At 38.8% G+C, this 20,084-nt stretch overlaps 1 protein-coding gene across 1 annotated transcript in view; it reads left to right on the plus strand.

The window, feature by feature from the left end:
- The first annotated feature begins 14,625 nt into the window (after positions 1-14,625).
- Positions 14,626-20,084, plus strand: part of LOC141426379 (uncharacterized) — a 28,751-nt gene continuing 23,292 nt past the window's right edge. Inside the window, exon 1 of the mRNA XM_074085241.1 lies at positions 14,626-14,933. Within this exon, the coding sequence (XP_073941342.1) occupies positions 14,871-14,933 (63 nt within the window). The 5' untranslated portion in view covers positions 14,626-14,870. The remainder of the gene's footprint in view (positions 14,934-20,084) is intronic.

Below are 20,084 nucleotides of genomic sequence, written 5' to 3' on the forward strand. Positions count from 1 at the left end.
CGTTTATTGCAAACAACCGAGCGCTTTAGAAAGAAATGAAAGAATCTTTTGAAGGGAGACTTGACACCTTCTTACTTACAGTACAACCTGAATGTTATTGTCTCCCGGGACTCGTCGGTTTTCTTCGTTTTCCGGATTCAAATGAGAAAGAAAACCGATCTTTTGTTTCGAGTTGCGAACGACATTAACAAACTAGTTTAATTATACTTTGGCAGATTCATCTACACTAATATTTATAAAGAGGAAAGATTATCGGCATGACACTCGGAGATTATTTGTTTGTTTGTTTTTTTGTTTGTTTGCATTGAATAGGCTCCGAAACTACTGGACCGATTAAAAAAAATCTTTCACCGTTGGGAAGCTACACTATCTCCGAGTGACATAGGCTATTATACTATATTATATTTAAAAAAAAATAGGGATCAGTACTAAATCTTCAATAATGTAACCCAAGGTAAATAAAACAGTCATAAAATGTCTGTCATGCATGCGCTGCGGAAACTAATAAACGTAGAACAAAAAAATGTTCTACAAATATAAGAATATATCAATATCTATAAAAAACTTCGCGATACCATATGTCCAACTATTTTAGTTATGCCACTATCTACTTTTTTACATTTTAAAAGTTGATAGAAATGCCGACTAAAATCAGACCATTTTATTCATGCCTTCCTTTGTTCATTGATCCTTATTCTTAATAAATTATTTTATATTCAATACTGTTTTAATACCTGTGGATTACTTTTTGAATTATTCAAATCGGACGTCGGTCGGAAGACACAAAAATATTAAGGACTTATCTACTCGTCTGGTTTTGGCCTCAGGTGACCCCAGGGCTGGCACTTACCTCTCGCAAAGATTAGGAATAACAGTTCAGAGAGGTAATGCTGCCAGTGTCTTGGGGTGCCTGGGGCAGAAAATTTGGATGACGTTTTTATTTTGTAACATAGTGTAAGATATATTAATACTTGAAATCAAACGCATGAATTCGTATTAGAATATAATTTTCTCTAATGACATAAATCAAAACAGATTTTAAAAGCTTGCGCCAAAAACCAGCGGCCGTGGCTACTAGCCATTTTGGCCCCTACATCAGCCCCCCTCGGAGACCGATACTCCAGAGAGGAATCGCGACGGACGACGAATACAACGTCCAGCGCGTGTAGTCTGTTCTGGAGCTGGAGGTGGGGCCGTTCTAGGCGCAGGATTAGCGGTAGGAGAACTTAAAATTGGTGTAGAAGCAGCATCTAATGGTCTTTCATCTGCCATTATATAGGCCGGCTTAACCCTATCAATAGAAACTGTTACTTCCTTACCGCCAATATCTAGTTTCATAGTTTTTCTATCTCGTTCGAGAATCTTGTATGGGCCAACGTAAGGTGGCTGTAACGACCTACGAGACATTCCTTCTCGCAAAAATACATGTGTGGCAGTGTCTAGCATCTTAGGAACGTAAAATGTTCTGTTTCCAGAATTCCACGTTGTTGGCTGAGGTAATAGTCTTGCCATGTGGCTACGCAGACGTGATGTAAAGTCGGTAATATCCACTAGATGATCGTTGCTTGGCACGAAAAATTCTCCTGGCAGTCGCAACGGTTCGCCATAAACTAATTCTGCCACAGACGACTGAATATTTTCTTTCCATGCAGAACGAATTCCGAGCAAAACTAGAGGAAGGACCTCTGACCAATCTGAATTTTGATGACACATAATAGCGGATTTCAACTGGCGGTGCAAACGCTCCACAATTCCATTTGCTTCTGGATGATAAGCCGTAGTTGGAGAATGCCTTGCGCCAAGAATATTCGCTAACGATTTGAACAATTGACTTTCAAATTGACGTCCTCTGTCTGTTGAAATTTGAACTGGACAACCAAAACGAGACACCCACTCAGCAACAAAGGTTTTTGCAACCGTTTCAGCAGTGATATCCTTCAGAGGATAAACTTCAGGCCATCTGGTAAACCTATCTATTACCGTGAGCCAATATTGAAAGCCGTTCGACATCGGAAGAGGCCCCACTAAGTCCATGTGCACGTGTGCAAACCGCTGAGTTGGGGCAACAAAAGCCGATAAGGGTGCTTTAATATGTCGTGCAATCTTACTGCGCTGGCAATGAAGACACTGTCTCGCCCACTGTCTGCAGTCTCGACGCACGCCCGGCCACACAAAGCGTTGTGCTACTAGCAGTGCAGAAGTTGAAATACCGGGGTGGCTAAGATTATGCAAGGTGTCAAAGACCATCCGTCGAAATTCGGGCGTCAGATATGGACGAGGCAATTGTGTTGAAGTATCACAGATTACAAGTGAGTTAAAACCAGGAATATTTATTTTTTGTAATTTCAATGCAGTCCCATTACGGAGAAATTCTTGCAACTCATGATCTTGATCCTGAGAATGTGCAAGGGCAGCGTAGTCCAGAGGTACCACAGTTATGGCTTCAGTACGAGAAAGCGTATCGGCAACAACATTGTGCTTTCCAGATATATGCCTGATATCAGTACTGAACTGGCCAATGAAATCTAAATGCCTGAACTGACGTGGTGAGCAGTAATCACGACGTGTGCTGAAGGCAGATGTAAGTGGCTTATGATCGGTGTAGATAGTAAAAGCTCTGGCCTCTAGCATAAATCTAAAATGTTTCACAGCATTATAAATGGCTAGAAGTTCGCGATCATAAGGACTGTACTTTTGCTGCGCAGGATGTAACTTCTGGGAGTAAAATCCCAACGGTTCCCAACGATTACTGTTACAGCTTCTTTGCTGCAAAACTGCTCCAACAGCCGTGTCAGAAGCATCCGTAAATAAAGCAATTTTAGCTGAAGAGTCAGGATGTCCCAGTAACGTAGCATCAGCCAGGCTCTGTTTCGAATTAACAAACGCATTAAGTAACTCTGCAGTCCAAGGTATGAGGGCTGAAGGTTTGATTTTAGGCCCCGAAAATAGTTGATGTAAAGGGGCTTGAACATGCGCTGCATGAGAAATAAAACGTCGATAAAAATTCAACATCCCTAAGTAACGTCTAAGCTCTCGGTATGTCTTGGGTTGCGGAAACTCCGTAATGGCTTTAACTTTATCCGGAAGTGGTTTGCTGCCATAACGATCTATATGATATCCCAGAAATTTTACACTAGTCTGCGCAAGAACACACTTAGAAGGATTAATCAAAATGCCATACTTTGTGAATCGCTCAAAAACTTGACTCAGGTGATTTTCATGCTCTTCATCCGACCGAGACGCGATCAAAACGTCATCCAAGTATGGAAAGGCGAATTCTAGGCCTCTGAGTACTTCATCCATGAACCTTTGGAATGTCTGTCCTGCGTTCCTTAAACCAAAGCCCATGAATGGAAATTCGAACAGCCCAAAAGGTGTTGTGATGGCTGTCTTTCCAATATCCTCAGCATAAACAGGAATTTGATTGTATGCTTTAACTAAATCCAAAGTTGTAAAAATTTTGCATCCAGATAATTGATTGGCAAAATCTGCAATGTGCCTTATAGGATAACGATCCGGAATAGTTCGAGCATTCAAAGCACGATAATCTCCACACGGGCGCCAACCATCTGTCTTCTTAGGAACTAAATGAAGGGCTGAGCTCCACGGGCTATCTGATGGCCTGGCTATGCCATTATCAATCATGTCCTGAAATTCCCGTTTAGCTATTATAAGGCGATCAGGAGCAAGGCGGCGGGGCTTACATGACACAGGAGGACCAGGAGTGGTACGTATATAATGAACCGTGTTGTGTTTTACCCGAGATTCATGAGGATTGCATGCTGGACGTGTTATGTTCGGATATCGCTCCAATATATTGTGAAAACGCGAAGTTCCGAAAACAGCTCTAACTTGAGGAATAGAAGAGTGCGCAAGGGTTCCTTCAGTGCTGCGCGAAGTTGTACCATCAATAAGCCGGCGATGGCGAGTATCTACCAAGAGGTGGTAAAATGTTAACAAATCTACACCAATAATTGGCTTTGTGACGTCTGCCACTATAAATCGCCAGGTGATGTCACGTTGTAGGCCGAAATCCAAATGCAGCTGAACCCACCCGTAAGTTTCAATTATTGTTCCATTGGCAGCGTAAAGCTCATAATTTGTTCGTGCCCTGCGATCTGGAAGTGCTTTCCGGGGATAAACACAGAGGTCCGAGCCAGTGTCAACAAGAAATTGTTGTTTACTTGACCGATCTGTCACAAAAAGACGATTAGGGCGGCCAGAGTAAGATGGGCAGAAGCTATCCGCCCCTAACGCCTGCCCGTCGCATTTCCCGCCGTCGAAATATTTTTCCATGCACAAGGCGAAATGCATTTCGAAGCTCGATCTTTAAAACAGCGATGATACCAGCACAGTTTGGAAAACGATGAATCAGCACCGCCAGAACGATCGTTGCGGGGTTTCTTCGAGACATCGCGACGTTGCCGCACTCCGTCCACTGATAGCTCTGCAACCTGCTGCGATAGATCTTCGAAACGTCGCACTAATTCTTCTAACACATCGGATGAGGTCGATGGATTATGCTCCGGTTGAATTGTGGCAGTAACTTGACTTAACATGGGCTGCGTTGATACTCCATTTACTTTATCTGCCAGTTCAGCCAAAGTATCTAAATCCATGGTAGAAGGTTGAGCTGCAACAAATGCTTGTACTTGCGCTGGCAGACGTGAAGACCACAGGAACAGTAACATTTCGTCGGTCATGGCTGATCCGCCGAGACTGCGCATGTGACGCAAAAGCTGTGAAGGCTTGCGATCGCCCAACTCTTCGTATTTGACAACTTGACGAAGACAATCCTTGTTAGACGGAGTCAAACGAGAAATCAATGCGCTCTTGATTTTTTCATACTTTCCTTCTGAAGGAGGCTTGTTGACCACATCGTCCACTTGAACTAAAAATTTCTGCTCTAATTGTGAGATGACATGGTAGAACTTGGTGCTATCCGTAGTAATTCCAGCAATAGCGAATTGCGCCTCTAGCTGGACAAACCATAAGTCGGCCCGCTCTGGCCAGAACGGCGGTACGCGTACAGATACTCGGCATGCACTATTTGATGACTCGACGTCTTTGCCCATATTTAAAATGTATTTATCTCGAACCAACGAAACGATAATAATATATTTCTGATTCACATGGGGTCACCAGTGTAAGATATATTAATACTTGAAATCAAACGCATGAATTCGTATTAGAATATAATTTTCTCTAATGACATAAATCAAAACAGATTTTAAAAGCTTGCGCCAAAAACCAGCGGCCGTGGCTACTAGCCATTTTGGCCCCTACAATAGTTTAGTTTATAAATGGGATTCGATTTGTAGCATTCAAACATGGCGGATGTAGAAGATATCTAATTTTGGTATTTCTGCTTCTTTGGCTAGTTGAAGTATAATTTTGATAGTGTTTTATGCGGCGAATAACCTTAACAGTGAACAGTGATCACAAAATTCTATATTGCTCTCGTGTCTGACATTTTTTAATGCGCAAGTGGTCTCCGTGTGGTTTCTGGAATTTTGCTATCAAGTTGCAAAAACTACAATCACCGTACAACATGCATAAGAAGAATATATTTATCTTTAATTAAACTGACATTGGCCCAAGCCTTATGGCCGCCATTAAGAGGAATAAATAAATAGTTTATAAATAGTTTTAGTCTTGGATGTTAGCTAGTATTTATTGTACACAATATTGTAGGATAGGAATTCATGAATTTGTTACTCAAAATAGTGCAATCGGACGTTCCATTCAAAAGATATTAGGAATTTAAAAATATCAATCTAACCAAAATATGCATTCACGCCGACGCGCCCCGGTTCCCGCGAGTCGGGTGTAGTTTTTGGGAAATGGAGCTGAAAAATGTGTGTGAAAGTGCCCTTGATTGGAGACCTTTTTAGAGTTCCGTACACAAGGAGTAAAAACGGGACCCTATTACTGAGACTCCACTGTCCGTCTGTCTATCACCAGGCTGGATCCCATGAACCGTGATTATCGTATCGCTATAACAATAAATACAAAAAACAGAATAAAATAAATATTTTATTGGGGCTCCCTACAACAAACGTGATTTTTGCCGTTTTTTGCTAATGTCTAATGTTGTATAGATAACGGTACAGAACCCTTGATGCTTGAGGCACGGACACCTTTTTACCCGACTGTCCAAAGGAGTGTTATTATGAATATTGTACCCGTGCGGAGCCGGAGCGGGGAGCAAGTTAAGTAAATAAAATTCTAGGCCTACCGGTCAAAACTTCGAAAGAAAAGACACACCTGCTTTCATCATATCAGTTATCTGAAATAAATTATATATATATCTTTTCAATTAGTTGTTTAAAGTTGCCCAAATATGTGATGAATTATTTCGGATATATTTTAAAATACTGGCTCTAGCTCTGGCCCTGGAAAGGTTGTCTGCGTCGCTTTCGCATCTCTTAAAAGGAGCTATTCAAATTTTATATTGCACGAAAACTAGAAAATGGCGCCCCTTGCCATCTGGCGCCTTGAGCGACCGCCCCTCTTGCTCTACCCCAGGCCCCATACCACGCAGTGCAAAACTCGAACTTCGTGTGTTGCCGTCCCGCTGACGCTTATGTCATTTAATACGCGAGTGAAAGGGACGGTGCGATACGAACTTCGATTTGCGAGTTTCGTAGTACCTAGTCCCCCAGGGCCGGCGCCGTACATATTTTTTTTATTTATTTATGTTAATAACTGTTTACGTAGGCAGTAGGTATCAATAATATTCTTCAAAACTAATTGCTATTCAACTCCTTTTCACAACCTTAACCTTTAGTCATTTGCACAACCTAACTAATTAATATTTCAGGTTTGTGTCCATCTTGAAAACTAACATTCAATCAACACGTTCAAAATCGACAGATCATTCTTGCGCGTACGCAAGCAGTGAGACCATCTCTTTCGGCCCAAGGTTATAAGAAAGTGATGGCAATTACACGTTCTTTATGTCGAAAATAAGCTCATTTGCAATATGATTTGTGCAACTGACAGTATAAGTAGAATCCATTTATTAGTAGTAGGTACTTATTATAATTAACAATATTGCTTCAAATATCAAATCAACATCATATTCTATCGTAACCGAGCGGCGTGACGGTTAAAATTATTTAATGAGTAATTATTTGAAAATTAAATAAAAAATCAATAAGTATAAGTTTCTATTACAGATTGTAAGTATCTAAAATATCAGACTATTTTAACACAAAATAGTTTTATAATTTCGATTTGTTTTTTTTTACGTGAAAGCTTGTTTCCTTGCAGTAGTTCTTAGCTAAGTATACTTGATTAAAATCGGTTCAGCCATTTTATAGATATTGAACATTGAAATGACAATGTCAGAGGGGGGGGAGGACAACTTTTAATTTTTTTATCTACTCGTAACTATTACTTACTCATACAAATATTTGCCCCAATCGGGAATCAAACCAGAGACCTCCAGCTTTGTAGTCGGTTCTCCAATCACTTGGCTATACGGTCCAGTTGTATCCGGTCGTTCGGTATGTTGGGTCGATTTTTATAGTGTGTTTCTTAACACTATATAATAAAAGCACCTTGCAAAATGTCCGCCGGATGTATAGGTAGGTACCGCTATAAAACTAAAAGCAAAACGGGTTATTAGGAGTAAAACGAGAAAAGTAAACCAATAAGTAATTAAACAAGCAAAAGAATAAAAACTCAACACGTAACCCGATTTTCAGCTCAATTAAGATAATGAAGAACTTAAGTGTGAAATTAATTTAAAAATTGATGACCATTTAGTTACGTGGAAGATTCGTGGTTCTTGGACGATTGAGGAAACTAAAAGCACTTATGTTTGCGAAATATATCACTTATGTAAGACAATTAAAACTCTATTGTGTAATTTATACATACTATAATAAATAAACGAAAAAAAAATAGTAAGAAGAATGAATGAAAATCCATTTATTCACAACAACACAAGACGCAACAATATTATTAAAAATAGATAACACGGACACATTTAACGGACCATTTAAAATTAACATTAAATACTCAACTCTGCTACATATCCCCCGAAGAAGTAAAAAAAAAACTTCTAATTGTACACAATCCAAAGATAACCTACAGTCAAGAGCGTGCGTGTCACAAGTACTTAATACTAAAAGTTTCCGTGCACGAGTTCGACTCGCACTTGACTGTTTTTAGGGTTCCGTAGTCAACTAGGAACCCTTATAGTTTCGCCATGTCTATCGGTCTGTCTGCCTGTCTGTCTGTTTGTCTGTCCGCGGCGAAGCTCAGAGACCGCTAGTAATAGAAAGCTGTAATTTGGTATGAATATACATATCAGTCACGCCGACAAAGTGGTAGAATAAAAACATTTTTTTTTTTAAAGTACCTCGTAAAGCGGGGGTGATTTTTTTTTGCTCGACTAAGTAACCCTATAGTGTGGGGTATCGTTGGATAGGTCTTTTAAAACCATTGGGGATTAGTTGCTGAGACGATGTTTCGATTCAGTGATCTGTTTGCGAAATATTCAACTTTAAAGTGCACATTTTCATGATTATCGAGCGTCTGTCCCCTCCCTCCCTCTAAAATCTAAACTGTTGGGTGGTAAAATTAGAAAACATTCAGTATGGTAGTTTTTATTTACTTTTGTAAGACACATGAAATTAATACCAAAGAGAAACTTACCTAAGAAACCTTAATTATGTAAATATATATCTAGGTATATGTGTATTACTATAAAAAAAATAATGGTAATAAATATATAAAATTTAAAAGGAAAATTATATTATTACGGCTAAGATTGATTGAGGATTATTAGTAGTTTAAGAGTAAATAGCAGCCTAATGTATAAAAATATACCTAAACTTAGAAGATTCCGCACACGATACGAAATCCTTAGAAAAATATTTCTTAACCTTTTCGTAATGGCTACGGAATCCGACACGCTTTTGGCCGGTTTTTTCACGTTGACAATATAAATTTCACGCTTTCGTTTTAAATATGCCCATCACACGATGCCATAATACTCGTCCCTTATACGGTCCACTGGTGGGCAAGGGCTTTTCCCTTCAAGACCCAAAACGGCAAACGATCGTCGTTACTTTCCTTACAACGGTAACCGACTTGCTCTTTTACGGATAAGCTCTATAAAAACCGTTGCGAAATGAACGACATTTGGCCATACGATCCCCAGATATATTGTATAATCTATTATATGTCGCCGTGATGCAACAAAGGACGATTGTTGTTAAAAGTTGGCGGATTTTAGACTAGTTCTTGCCGAGTCACGAATCACGACCTTTATTGATAGAGATTTATATTAGAGACACGTTGTGTTGACCTGTGGAAGGCTGTTTATTCACTAAAGCTGAGCGAAGATACGTGCTTGCTAAGCTTTAGTATTGTGTAAAGCTGATATTTACTATGGTATATTATTGAACATGAAACTACCGTGAGACTTGCTCATATTAAATGATATTATAACGGATAACTCACGTCTTAAACCGAGTTTAGCTCGACATGTCGGTTCGGTATCGGTTGGTGTGAACGTGCCTTTACGGAGCGATGTTGTTAGTGTTGTGAGCTACCCTACATTAGACATTGATAATAAAAATGACGATAAAAATGCGGGTAGTTGTGCGCCGGTTTTGTTTCGTCGGACAGTCGTGTGAGCAGAGCGGTGGCGCGTAGTGTGCGTGTTGCGGCAGCTGCCGAGTCGCGTGCTCCTGAGAGGAAGGGCTACGAAATAGCCCGAAACATGTCGAGCTAAACTCGGTTTAAGACGTGAGTTATCCGTTATAATATCATATGGTATATTATGTATATGCCATAATATGGTAACATAAATTGATGCTTTATAAATACGCTTTAATTATTAACCGATAGTAAGGTCATAAATAACCAGGGGATTGGGTTTTGAATTTTTATACGTTAATAGGGCAAGGCCACTGATAGAATCCGATAAGCGAGTCATGGTTCAGCCTCAAGCAATGTAAAGCAAACCTCGTTTTCACAGCCCTATAAATGAACCTGGTAAACAGATCAATGTAAACCAAAATCGGATTGTGGCAAATGTAATTTTTTATTACTACTTGCCACAACTCTATTACCTACCTCAGGACTTGCTTGTCGAACTATTTGTACGAAGATGGTCGATGTGAATAAGATAGTGGAAGAAGACCTAAAAAGTTCTATACAAATCCCTTTCGTTTTGTTTGGAGGTTATCGAATAGAACCAATGGAAGACGAGAATCCATACTAATATTGTAAATGCCAAAGGGTGCGTGTTTGTGTGTATGTTTGTCCGTCTTTCACGTTGAAACGGAGCGACGGATTAACGTAACTTTTGGCATAAATATATTTTATGGGCCAGAGAGTGACATAGGCTACTTTTTATCCCGGACGAAGCGGCGTGCAAAAGCTAGTAAGACGATAAATAAACACGATGAGATAATAAATTCTCTATACGGTGAACGTCCCAGTGCTCGACACGCTAATGCCCAATAGACGACACCCTGCTGTCACCTCTATTGCTACTGACATAAGTTTAAAGATGCCAACTATGAGACAAAACGAGCACTCGTACGTACATATACCTTTTTTTTCTTATGCAATTTGTTGTATCTCCAGCGTAGCTTCGGTGGACTATCAGCTTTATTGATAGAGATTTATTCTATCGACATATGAACTGCGGTAGGTTGACACAGACAGTTGATTGAGAGCCCGAAAGGCCGTTTGTTCAGCGAGACCTGCATTGAATTACAGGCGACACCTTTTGTTTGTGTCGACACCGGCATTAAAACCGCCACTCAAATGGAAAATAAACCCACAAGTAAACAATTCAAATGTCTATCATTAAATGTTACCAATCACGGTGACCAACCAAGTATTATAACATTTTGCAAAACGGTTGGGACAAAAATTACTTGACGCATATTGACACGTTAGGTAACAACCTATTAAGGGGGTTGCTCTTCCATACAAACCTACGGACAACGCGCATAGCTTCCACGGACATGTTTTCTTAGAGGATTTTTTGAGGATAGTAAATTATGGATATGCTCTTCAAGCAAAATCCTAAAAAAAGTAACTTTATTGCATCAAAAGTGCAGCGTGATGCAGTAAATTTTGATGCATTTTACAATTGTATGAGTACAACTGACAGTGTTCGCAGCGAGCATGTAGTGACATCTTATATGGGTGCGTGCGTCAGTGTCACAAAATCAAACTATTGTAAACTGCTGATCTCATTATACTGCTGCTTTTTGTTTTTGTTTTAATTTCAACAATCGCCGACACATCGGATCTATTTTCATTTTCCAGCAATTCTGTACAGCAATATAGGCAATTCACAATGCAACAGAGCAATTTAACGCAATTATAACTTAATAACAAATCTGGCTGTTTCAGGTGAATTTCAAAACTGAATTAATTATTTTTATACAGCTAATATTCCTTCTATTGCTGAGTTAACAAAGACTTTTTTAGATCGATTAGCTGGTAGAATAAATTTTGTGTTGTTTCGCGCTGAATCTAATGATTTGAACCAGTTAAATGCCATTAAACAATTTTGCGTATTGTTTGTTGACAAACAATGACTAGTACCTATTCGTACTCGTAAATAAGTAGGCTTGGGAAAATATTATGAGGAAACCTGTCACTGCTTTGTAAAGATAAAATCTACTCAGTGCGTGTTGACTTTACATTTATCGGCTTCATATCACTTCCACATCTTTTCCTTTGTTAAACACAGACAAAAAAAAGTTGCCAAACCAATTTTGAGTTTTTTGTGATTTAAGTATTTAAGAGAGAAAACAAATAAACATACTCACTTTCTAATTTATAACTTTAGTAAGCATTAATAATTGGCTCACCGCCCTCGCGCGACCTCATGCGATGGTTGATATGGAAGTCCTCGTCATCGTTATCAAAAGTTGCACTCTTATTGGTTGAGTAAGTAATATATAAATTCATTTATTTCGGGCAACCTGGCCCATACAATAAATACTTTACAGACTAACATACAAAATATAATCAATAATATTTAAAACTAATTTGGTGACAAAACGGCATGACCCGTTGAGTCACCGTCCCCGACGTCGCATTCATCTGCGGCATGGTGCCCCTGAACCTGACCACGTCTTTCGGCCAGCAGGCAGCACTCGCGATGGTCCCCATCAGCAGCCGCGGCACGCGCACCATTAACGAGCTTAAGTGAACGTAGTGACGCAACTGCAATTAGTTGTAATTTGATACTTAGATACCCTAGCTTAGCTTATCCCTCTCTTCTGCTAGTCTTTTGACTTCTTGATATATTATGACTCGGCGTTAAAGTTCCCTTATAACATACTCAAATGCATTTAATTTTCCCATCTCCATTACAAAGCTGCGAAGTCCAGAATTGCACAAAACAGTTATACATGTAACAAGTAACTTGTTGCAACAAGCGAACAAACCCTTTTGTAAGTCGCTTAAATTACGCGAATCTTATGGTAAAATCATTAATCAGGCAGATAGTTTTGAAACGTAATGTAGCATGAACACAATGGGAGGGGCCTATTCTCTGACCGTAGATATTATTTCACGGAATATAAGCCTTTTTGGTTTAGCTTATCGTATTACGTGCACTAAGATTACATTTTAGGGCATCGCGATTTGTCTTCATACTTATGTAACGCCCACTACAGCAAATGTGAGAACTTAAGTGGTCGCTAGTGGTGCCACAGATACTATCTTTCCCTGAACAGGGGATGCATACTCGTAAGATGTATTTTACCCACCTTATATAAAAGATCCTATTAAGGTAAATTCGTGCCATTCGATCCGGTACATTTAGGTACCATGGAACCATTTCAAAGTAAAAGTCATTACGACTTTTCTTGTTAATTAATGCGATGTCACTATGACGTTTACTGCGAAATGGTTCCATGGTGGCCTATGAATTAAACTGACCGTACACTGTAATTGTTTTGTTCTATAGTCTCTAAAAATACGTTGGTATACGAAATTTACGTGTTACTTTTAATACAACGGTCATGTTAGTTTCTATTTCTCTAAAAACTACGATCAGCTACAAAACTGGTGACTTTGCTAGCCTTTCTATATATATATATATATATATATATATATATATATTTATAATGCAATCCATCAACATAAATTATACAGAATAAGCTCCTTAGTTGCTAATAGGAAACGAAACACATCACAATCATCATCGCAAAATTCGCAATGGCAATTAACTTAAATAGGTGGTACTTATATTACTTGCTCAAGCCATTCGAATATAAAGACCCGTATCAAATTATCGTAATAGAATGAAAGGAAAACACTCTTAGGCCTCGGAAAAATACGTTTCAGAATAGCCGCCATGCTGCCAACGGTTGTGCCACAGACAATAAAAGAATACCATGTCTCACAGATCCTAATTGGGGTGCAACGCTTTACACCATTTATGTGCCGTGTTGCAAGTTATCATGTGCATCGTTACCACTGGCCACTTAACTCTGATAGGTCTATTTGTCTCTGGTTATTGTTCAGGTTTGATTAGATATTGTTTCCAGTCTCCAGTTATCTTTTTCAGATGAAATCGGCGAAATGTGGACATTTTTTGAAGGCTGTTTTTGTATTGTGTTGTAAGACAATATTTTAACCTAGGTTCAAGAACTTTTTAGCTTAGTCTTACGAAAGAAACTAAAGAGGCAAATACAATAGATTGTAAATATCTTTAAATATTATAGATTGAAAAGGTCTTAAGCATTGTGTACCTAATGCCAGAAGCACGATACATACGTCTATGTAATGTTGTTACACAGACACAGGACTATAAATAAAGTCTGGTTTTGTCCACCTTGGGATGTTGATCTACGAAGTATTGTAGCTGGTTAGATTGAAACCACGGACGTAAATAACTCAATCTTCTTGCAAAATGTGCAATAAAGTTGTTGGTGGAGTGAATAATTAATGTCAAGTTGTACCTATATTTGCGCCATCACAAACATCGGAGTTTTCCACGCGTTCAAAAATATTTCCTCGTGTTCAGATATTTTGAGTGTGTACAGCTCCAGAATTTTTGATTGCGATTGAATTTTGTAAATATAAAATGCATTTTACTTTTACTTAAATCAGTAACAAACAAAACATATACTTGAGATAATCTAGGAAAAGAAGCTAAAAAAAATACCATCTCTGTCTCCGAAACTACTGGACCTAATAATTACAAAAAATACAGAAAATAGTTCTTTGCTTGTAGGTACCTAGATTACAGGAAACATATATTTTAAGAAATGTGTAGTTTAAATATGGGGAGGGGACACAATTTAAAAACACACATATTTAATTATTAAAATATTTTATTGTACTGAACCCTCTCCATGCCAGTTCGACTCGCACTTGTCCGGAATTCTATTTTGCCTCATTTAGAACTTTGTTTACAAATAGTAAGCACTTTGTTCCAGTGACCTCACCTAACCGTTTTACTTTCTTTTCCGTAAGAATTGACCCAAAAACGGAAAATTCCTTAAACAGGTTTTTATGCAATATTCAATTAACATCCCACAATTACGGATGAATGTATTCTCATCTTGAGAATCCTTTCGAAACTACGAGTAGGGGAGATAGGAGTAGGGGCGGTAAAACCAAGACGCACTCTCCTTTCGCGCTACAGCCGGACTGACTGTTGCCGCGTGCAGCCATCGCCACGCCACGCGTTTAAAAAAACTGGTTAAGAATTTTCCCGCCAATTTCTGAGTGACGTTTAAATTTTTTAATAGCGCGTTTACGAAGCTAGCTAAGACTAGATTGTTAAACATTGACAATTTAACGAGTTTTGGAAAGTTTGGTGCCAGTGCATTGGATTTGTGTGTTGTGTGATGACTGGTTGAGTGATCATGAAGGGTTTATGGTTGTTCCTGCTACTGGCGCATACGGTTTGCGCCATCACCGCGCCTAGGGTAAGTATCATCTTTTTCTTTAAAGTTAGAATTAATTGAAATCAAATTGGTAAAGTGTCACCACATAGATTCAGTACTCCTTTAGAAAGAGACGACGACGGTATACATAACAACAAATGTTTATACATAGTTTAAAATAAATATCTACGAATGAGTAGGTATAGGTACAAATCATTTAGGGTTCCACAGTCAAACAGAAACTTTTACAGTATCGTCATGTCCGACACGCTCTTGTATGATGTTTTACTTTGTTGAATGTGGAGATACTTATTATTAGTAACGTTTGCTCTACTCTACTCTACTCTATATATGAAGCTGTCTATCTGTCTGCCGCTAGCTGTCCCAGAGCACACCAACTCGACGTGGTAACACTGTAGATAATATTTTATGAAAATGACCTGTACTGTTTCTAGAGCTCATTAATTACTTATTTACTTTTAAATTCAATATCGCTGTCATTTTTATGCAGCGTGTTAAATGACACAAATGATTGGTGATACCACCATTGATGTGGTCGTAAGAGCGAGATATTTTCAAAGATACATTTAACGTGATTACTTACATCCCGAATATACAATAGACTTGAGGCGCGCAAAGTCCTTGCCTATCTTTAAGTATATGCTTAGAGAGCACTATCTGTCATCTTGCGTATGAATGTTATAGTTAGCTTATTTATATGTTGTTATGGTATCTATCTGTTTAGATTTGTTGTGTATGTGTATTGTATGTGTTATTTTTATGTATTCTTGATACTGCTTTAATCTACTGTTAATATGCCACCTGCTAAAATGTATTCCTTATTTCTGTCCATTGTAAAGGTTGCCTGGAAGAGATCGCTCTGAAGTGATAAGGCCGCCTATTGCTTACCTTAGAAAATCTCTATGTATATACTTGTGTTTTCTGTACTGCTTACTGTAATGATTGCAATAAAGAGTTATTGTATTGTATTGTATTGTATTGTATTGTAGTAATTAGTAAATTATTCTTTTAAATGGCAACACTCTTGACAGAGTGTTCGTGTTCATCGGTTTATTCCAAACTATCATGACCATGACAACTTTCTTGGTATAGTACCGTAGTGGTTTCTCCTCGCCTTCCGCACCGTAGAGCTGGAATCCGATGTTTGTATTTGGCACTATTTAGATAGCGCTACTCTCACGGGAGCTACTACGAAATTGGAAAATCGAAGTTCGTTTCCCACCATCCCTCTCACACTCGTATTAAATAATATTAGCGTAAACAGTACGGCAATATACGAAGTTCGAATTCTGCACTTCGTAGTATAGCACCAGTTCCCATAGTCGCTTTTTACAACGCCCACGGGAAGAGATGATTCCGCAATATTCTAAAACAAGGCACGCCACAGTGAATTTATCTACCTTTATTTACCTTGATAAATATCAATGGTATATTTGATAGAAAGCAGCCTTATTATTTACTTGGTGTTGCCCGCCACTCTGTCCGCGTTGAATTCGTTAAGCTTGGCGCTCTATGATAGAGGTTCCGGTGAGATGGTTTGGTGGACATGTCGTGTCTCACTTGGCTCGAGTTCTTAGTCACTTACATCGCGTGGTTAATATATTGTTTTTATATTTAAAGTCAGTTAGAACTGACATATTCATTCATTGATCCAAAATTCCACAATATGTAAAGAATTTTAAAAAATTAGAGTGCTCTATCTCTGTATCTCATAAGTTTTTCATTTATAACATTTTAATAGCTATGCTGTCACAGCGTAGGTTATTAAAAGCGAAAGTTCACGTCACGTAATCAAATTACTTCTAATTCCATCATAAAGGAAAGTCGCCATTTTGAAGCCACTTTCCAAGCTTACTGAAAACACTCGTCCACAGTGCTCACTCGTAACATGGTAATAGTCCCAGAATCTGATCTGCATAATAACACGTGTGGCTTAATGAACTTTAAGTAAAAGTAATGACCTATTAGAGTAATTTAGATGCTTTAAATGGTGGCCGAAATGGCCGCCGCAGATGCTCGAAGAACTTATGGCCGTTGGGACCAAGTGTTTTTGAAAGGCGAGCACGTACCGGAACACAGGGTACGATCTGCATAAAGTGGATGACCTGGTAGAGATTGCAGGAGTCCGATGGATTGAGGTATGTAATGTAGGTAGGTTACATAGCAAATGTGTCTAATGTAATTCTAACCGTGAATCAAGATAATCGACATAACCTAAGCAACTTAGAATTATATTTGAAAAACCCCCGACATTGTCATTTTAAAGTTTAACTCAGTCAGACAGACAGACCGACAAACATTAGCGTTAAGCTCATAACTAACCATCTATGGACATTGTGTGAAATAAATGGATTATTATTATTCTACTTGTGAGATCCTATAATTGGCTTTATTGACACTATATAAAATAAGTTTACTCTGTAAATTATAGCTGTTGGTTCTCCGAAAATAAATAAATAAATAACACAAATTCAAATTCAAATCATTTATTCAGTAAATAGGCCGCAATGGGCACTTTTACACGTCATTTTTTAAACTACCAGCGCTTTCGGAAAGACCATCATTGCCAAGAAGAATGCGCCGAAAGAAACTTTTTTTATATACATCGGGGGTTAAAAAGCAATATCTTCAGACAGCAATTTAGACCAAGACTAAGCTAAAACAGATGACGCAAACAAAACGCAGGAAGTTAAATAAATCCCATCTGCTCATCACAGTCCCGGTAATTAATCAAACAAGGTATTCTACCTATGTCATCTTCAAATTGATCTTTTATTGATTCAAATAATAAATCAATCGATCCATTCACAAGCATCTCGCTCTCGAGATTGTTTCATAATATGTCCCTTTCCTTTCGAGAGAATCTCACATTTCACGTTACCGCTTTGAGTTACTTTCCTATACCTTCTCTCTTATTAATGGTGGTTATCATTATTATGACATTTCTGACAACATCTTACGAACTGTGGTAGCCGTTTTTCCTTGGCGGGTCCCGTACTTGAGTAAATAATAATATCTGAGAGTAGTTACAATGACCTATTTGACATGGACTGATAGATGAAAACTGCAATTTTTGAAACAAATCATGATCATCATAAACCGGAACAAAGGTACCCCTTAGAACGCGTCGCGCCATAATGAACAACTCACCACTTGCATCAACCGATTACCCGCAACTCTCACGATGTCGTCATTCCATCTATTGGGAGGCCTGCCAACGCTTTGTCTTTCGTTTGGACTCATATTTTTTTTGCAATCGTGTAATAAAAATAATAGTCCGTGCATGTCTATTCCGTGCCGTGCCCGGTTTTAGAATAGGACGGACAGACCCATCTCTTCAAGTGGTTGTTGGAAAAGGGAACTAAGAGAACTGATGTGAGAGTGGGCAGCAATGCTTTCTATTAGGGTTCTGTAGTCAACCCCGTAATAATCCAGTACAGTTTCACCATGTTTGTCCGTCTGTCTGTCTGTCTGTCCGCGGCTAAGCTCAGAGACCGTTAGTACTAGAAAGCTGTAATTTGGCGTGAATAAAAAGCCGTGGTGGCCGAGTGGTTTGACCTATGACCTCTCAAGCAGAGGATCGTGGGTTCAAACCACGGCTCGCACCTCTGAGTTTTTGGAAATTCACGTGCGAACTTACGTTTGAAATTTACCACGAGCTTTACGGTGAAGGAAAACCGTGAGGAAACCTGCTGCACAAACCTGCGAAGCAATTCAATGGTGTGTGTGAAGTTCCCAATCCGCACTGGGCCCGCGTGGGAACTACGGCCCAAGCCCTCTCATTCTGAGAGGAGGCCTGTGCCCAGTAGTGGGACGTATATAGGCTGGAATGATGATGATGATGATACATATCAGTCACGCCGACAAAGTGGTGAAATAAATAAAACTAAAAAATTTTTTTTAGAGTACCTCCCATAGACGTAAACTGTGACATTTTAAATGACGATATCTAAAAAACTAATCCATTTTTACTAAACCTTAAAACTAATATTTTGAGAGGTAATTAACTGTCGTATCTGCTGCCGACGGTAGGTATATCGTCGATGTCTAGGACACCCTGTATACTTGGGTCTTGTCTATTTGAACGCTTTTTTAACAGACGTTAAAAACCTTTCGTGCGTAAGGGGCCTAATACCTAGTATTGGAATCTCAAATCCCTTGAACCACTAACACTGGAACTTCATACAGCGATAGTCTTTACGCGTTCAAAGACATTAGCAGTGTGTGTGTAGAGAGTGGAAAAGTGTTGCCAGGTTTAGACAATGATAATAGTGTCATTTCGTTTTGTTTCAACAAATCTCTAGCGTGTTTAAAACAGGAAATTTTCGACAGTCGTTTTAGTGAATGAATTCATTTGTATTTGACTGTGTCCCGGAGTAATATTACTCCCGGATACAGCCAGTAATTATTGGCATGCACTGTTTTATCGTTATTTATTTAATAAAATAGTTAATTGTCCGTTTGAACTCATGTGTGACGGTGTCAGTTGACGCATGGATGCTCCCGCTTGATGCAAAAGTATGTCTGTTTGTCTTCACGCCTAAACCGCTGGACCGATTTAAACGAAATTTGGCATAAAAATAGTTTGATACCCTGGAAAGAACATAAAATAGTTTTTATCCCGGAAAATTACAAAGCGGGATAGCCGGGATAGCGACATGTTTTTTTCGCAGTGGAGAAGCGGGCTAAAGCTAGTAGCAAATAAAAACAAAAAACAATCAGTCTAACGTTAATTTTTGTCACTCATTACTTAGCTAATTAAAATAATAAAGGAAAGAAATATCATCTTCGCCACACAATAAAATTAAGTTAACTCGAGCGATAAAATTGTTCATGCAGAGAATTGCCTACACAAGCTGTATTTTCTTGTTCCTTAATTAGAAGCCAAGCAAAAAAGAGATAGAGCACTTCAGAACTGGGTAGGTACATAACTCGAAAATGAGAATTCTTTATTCGATATTTTCCTAATAGTACCAGGGCGATCGCATTTTGCTCGTTTTTAGGGTTCCGGAGCCAAAATGGCAAATACGGAACCCTTATAGTTTCGTCAAGTCCGTCTGTCTGTCTGTCTGTCTGTCTGTCCGTCTGTCCATATTGTGTCTGTCACAGGCATTTTACTCGAAAACAACAAGATGTGTATTAATGAAATTTGGAGTATTACAGATGTCTTGT

Source organism: Choristoneura fumiferana, chromosome 3, assembly GCF_025370935.1.
Source record: "Choristoneura fumiferana chromosome 3, NRCan_CFum_1, whole genome shotgun sequence".
In the NCBI taxonomy this organism is placed as follows: domain Eukaryota; kingdom Metazoa; phylum Arthropoda; class Insecta; order Lepidoptera; family Tortricidae; genus Choristoneura; species Choristoneura fumiferana.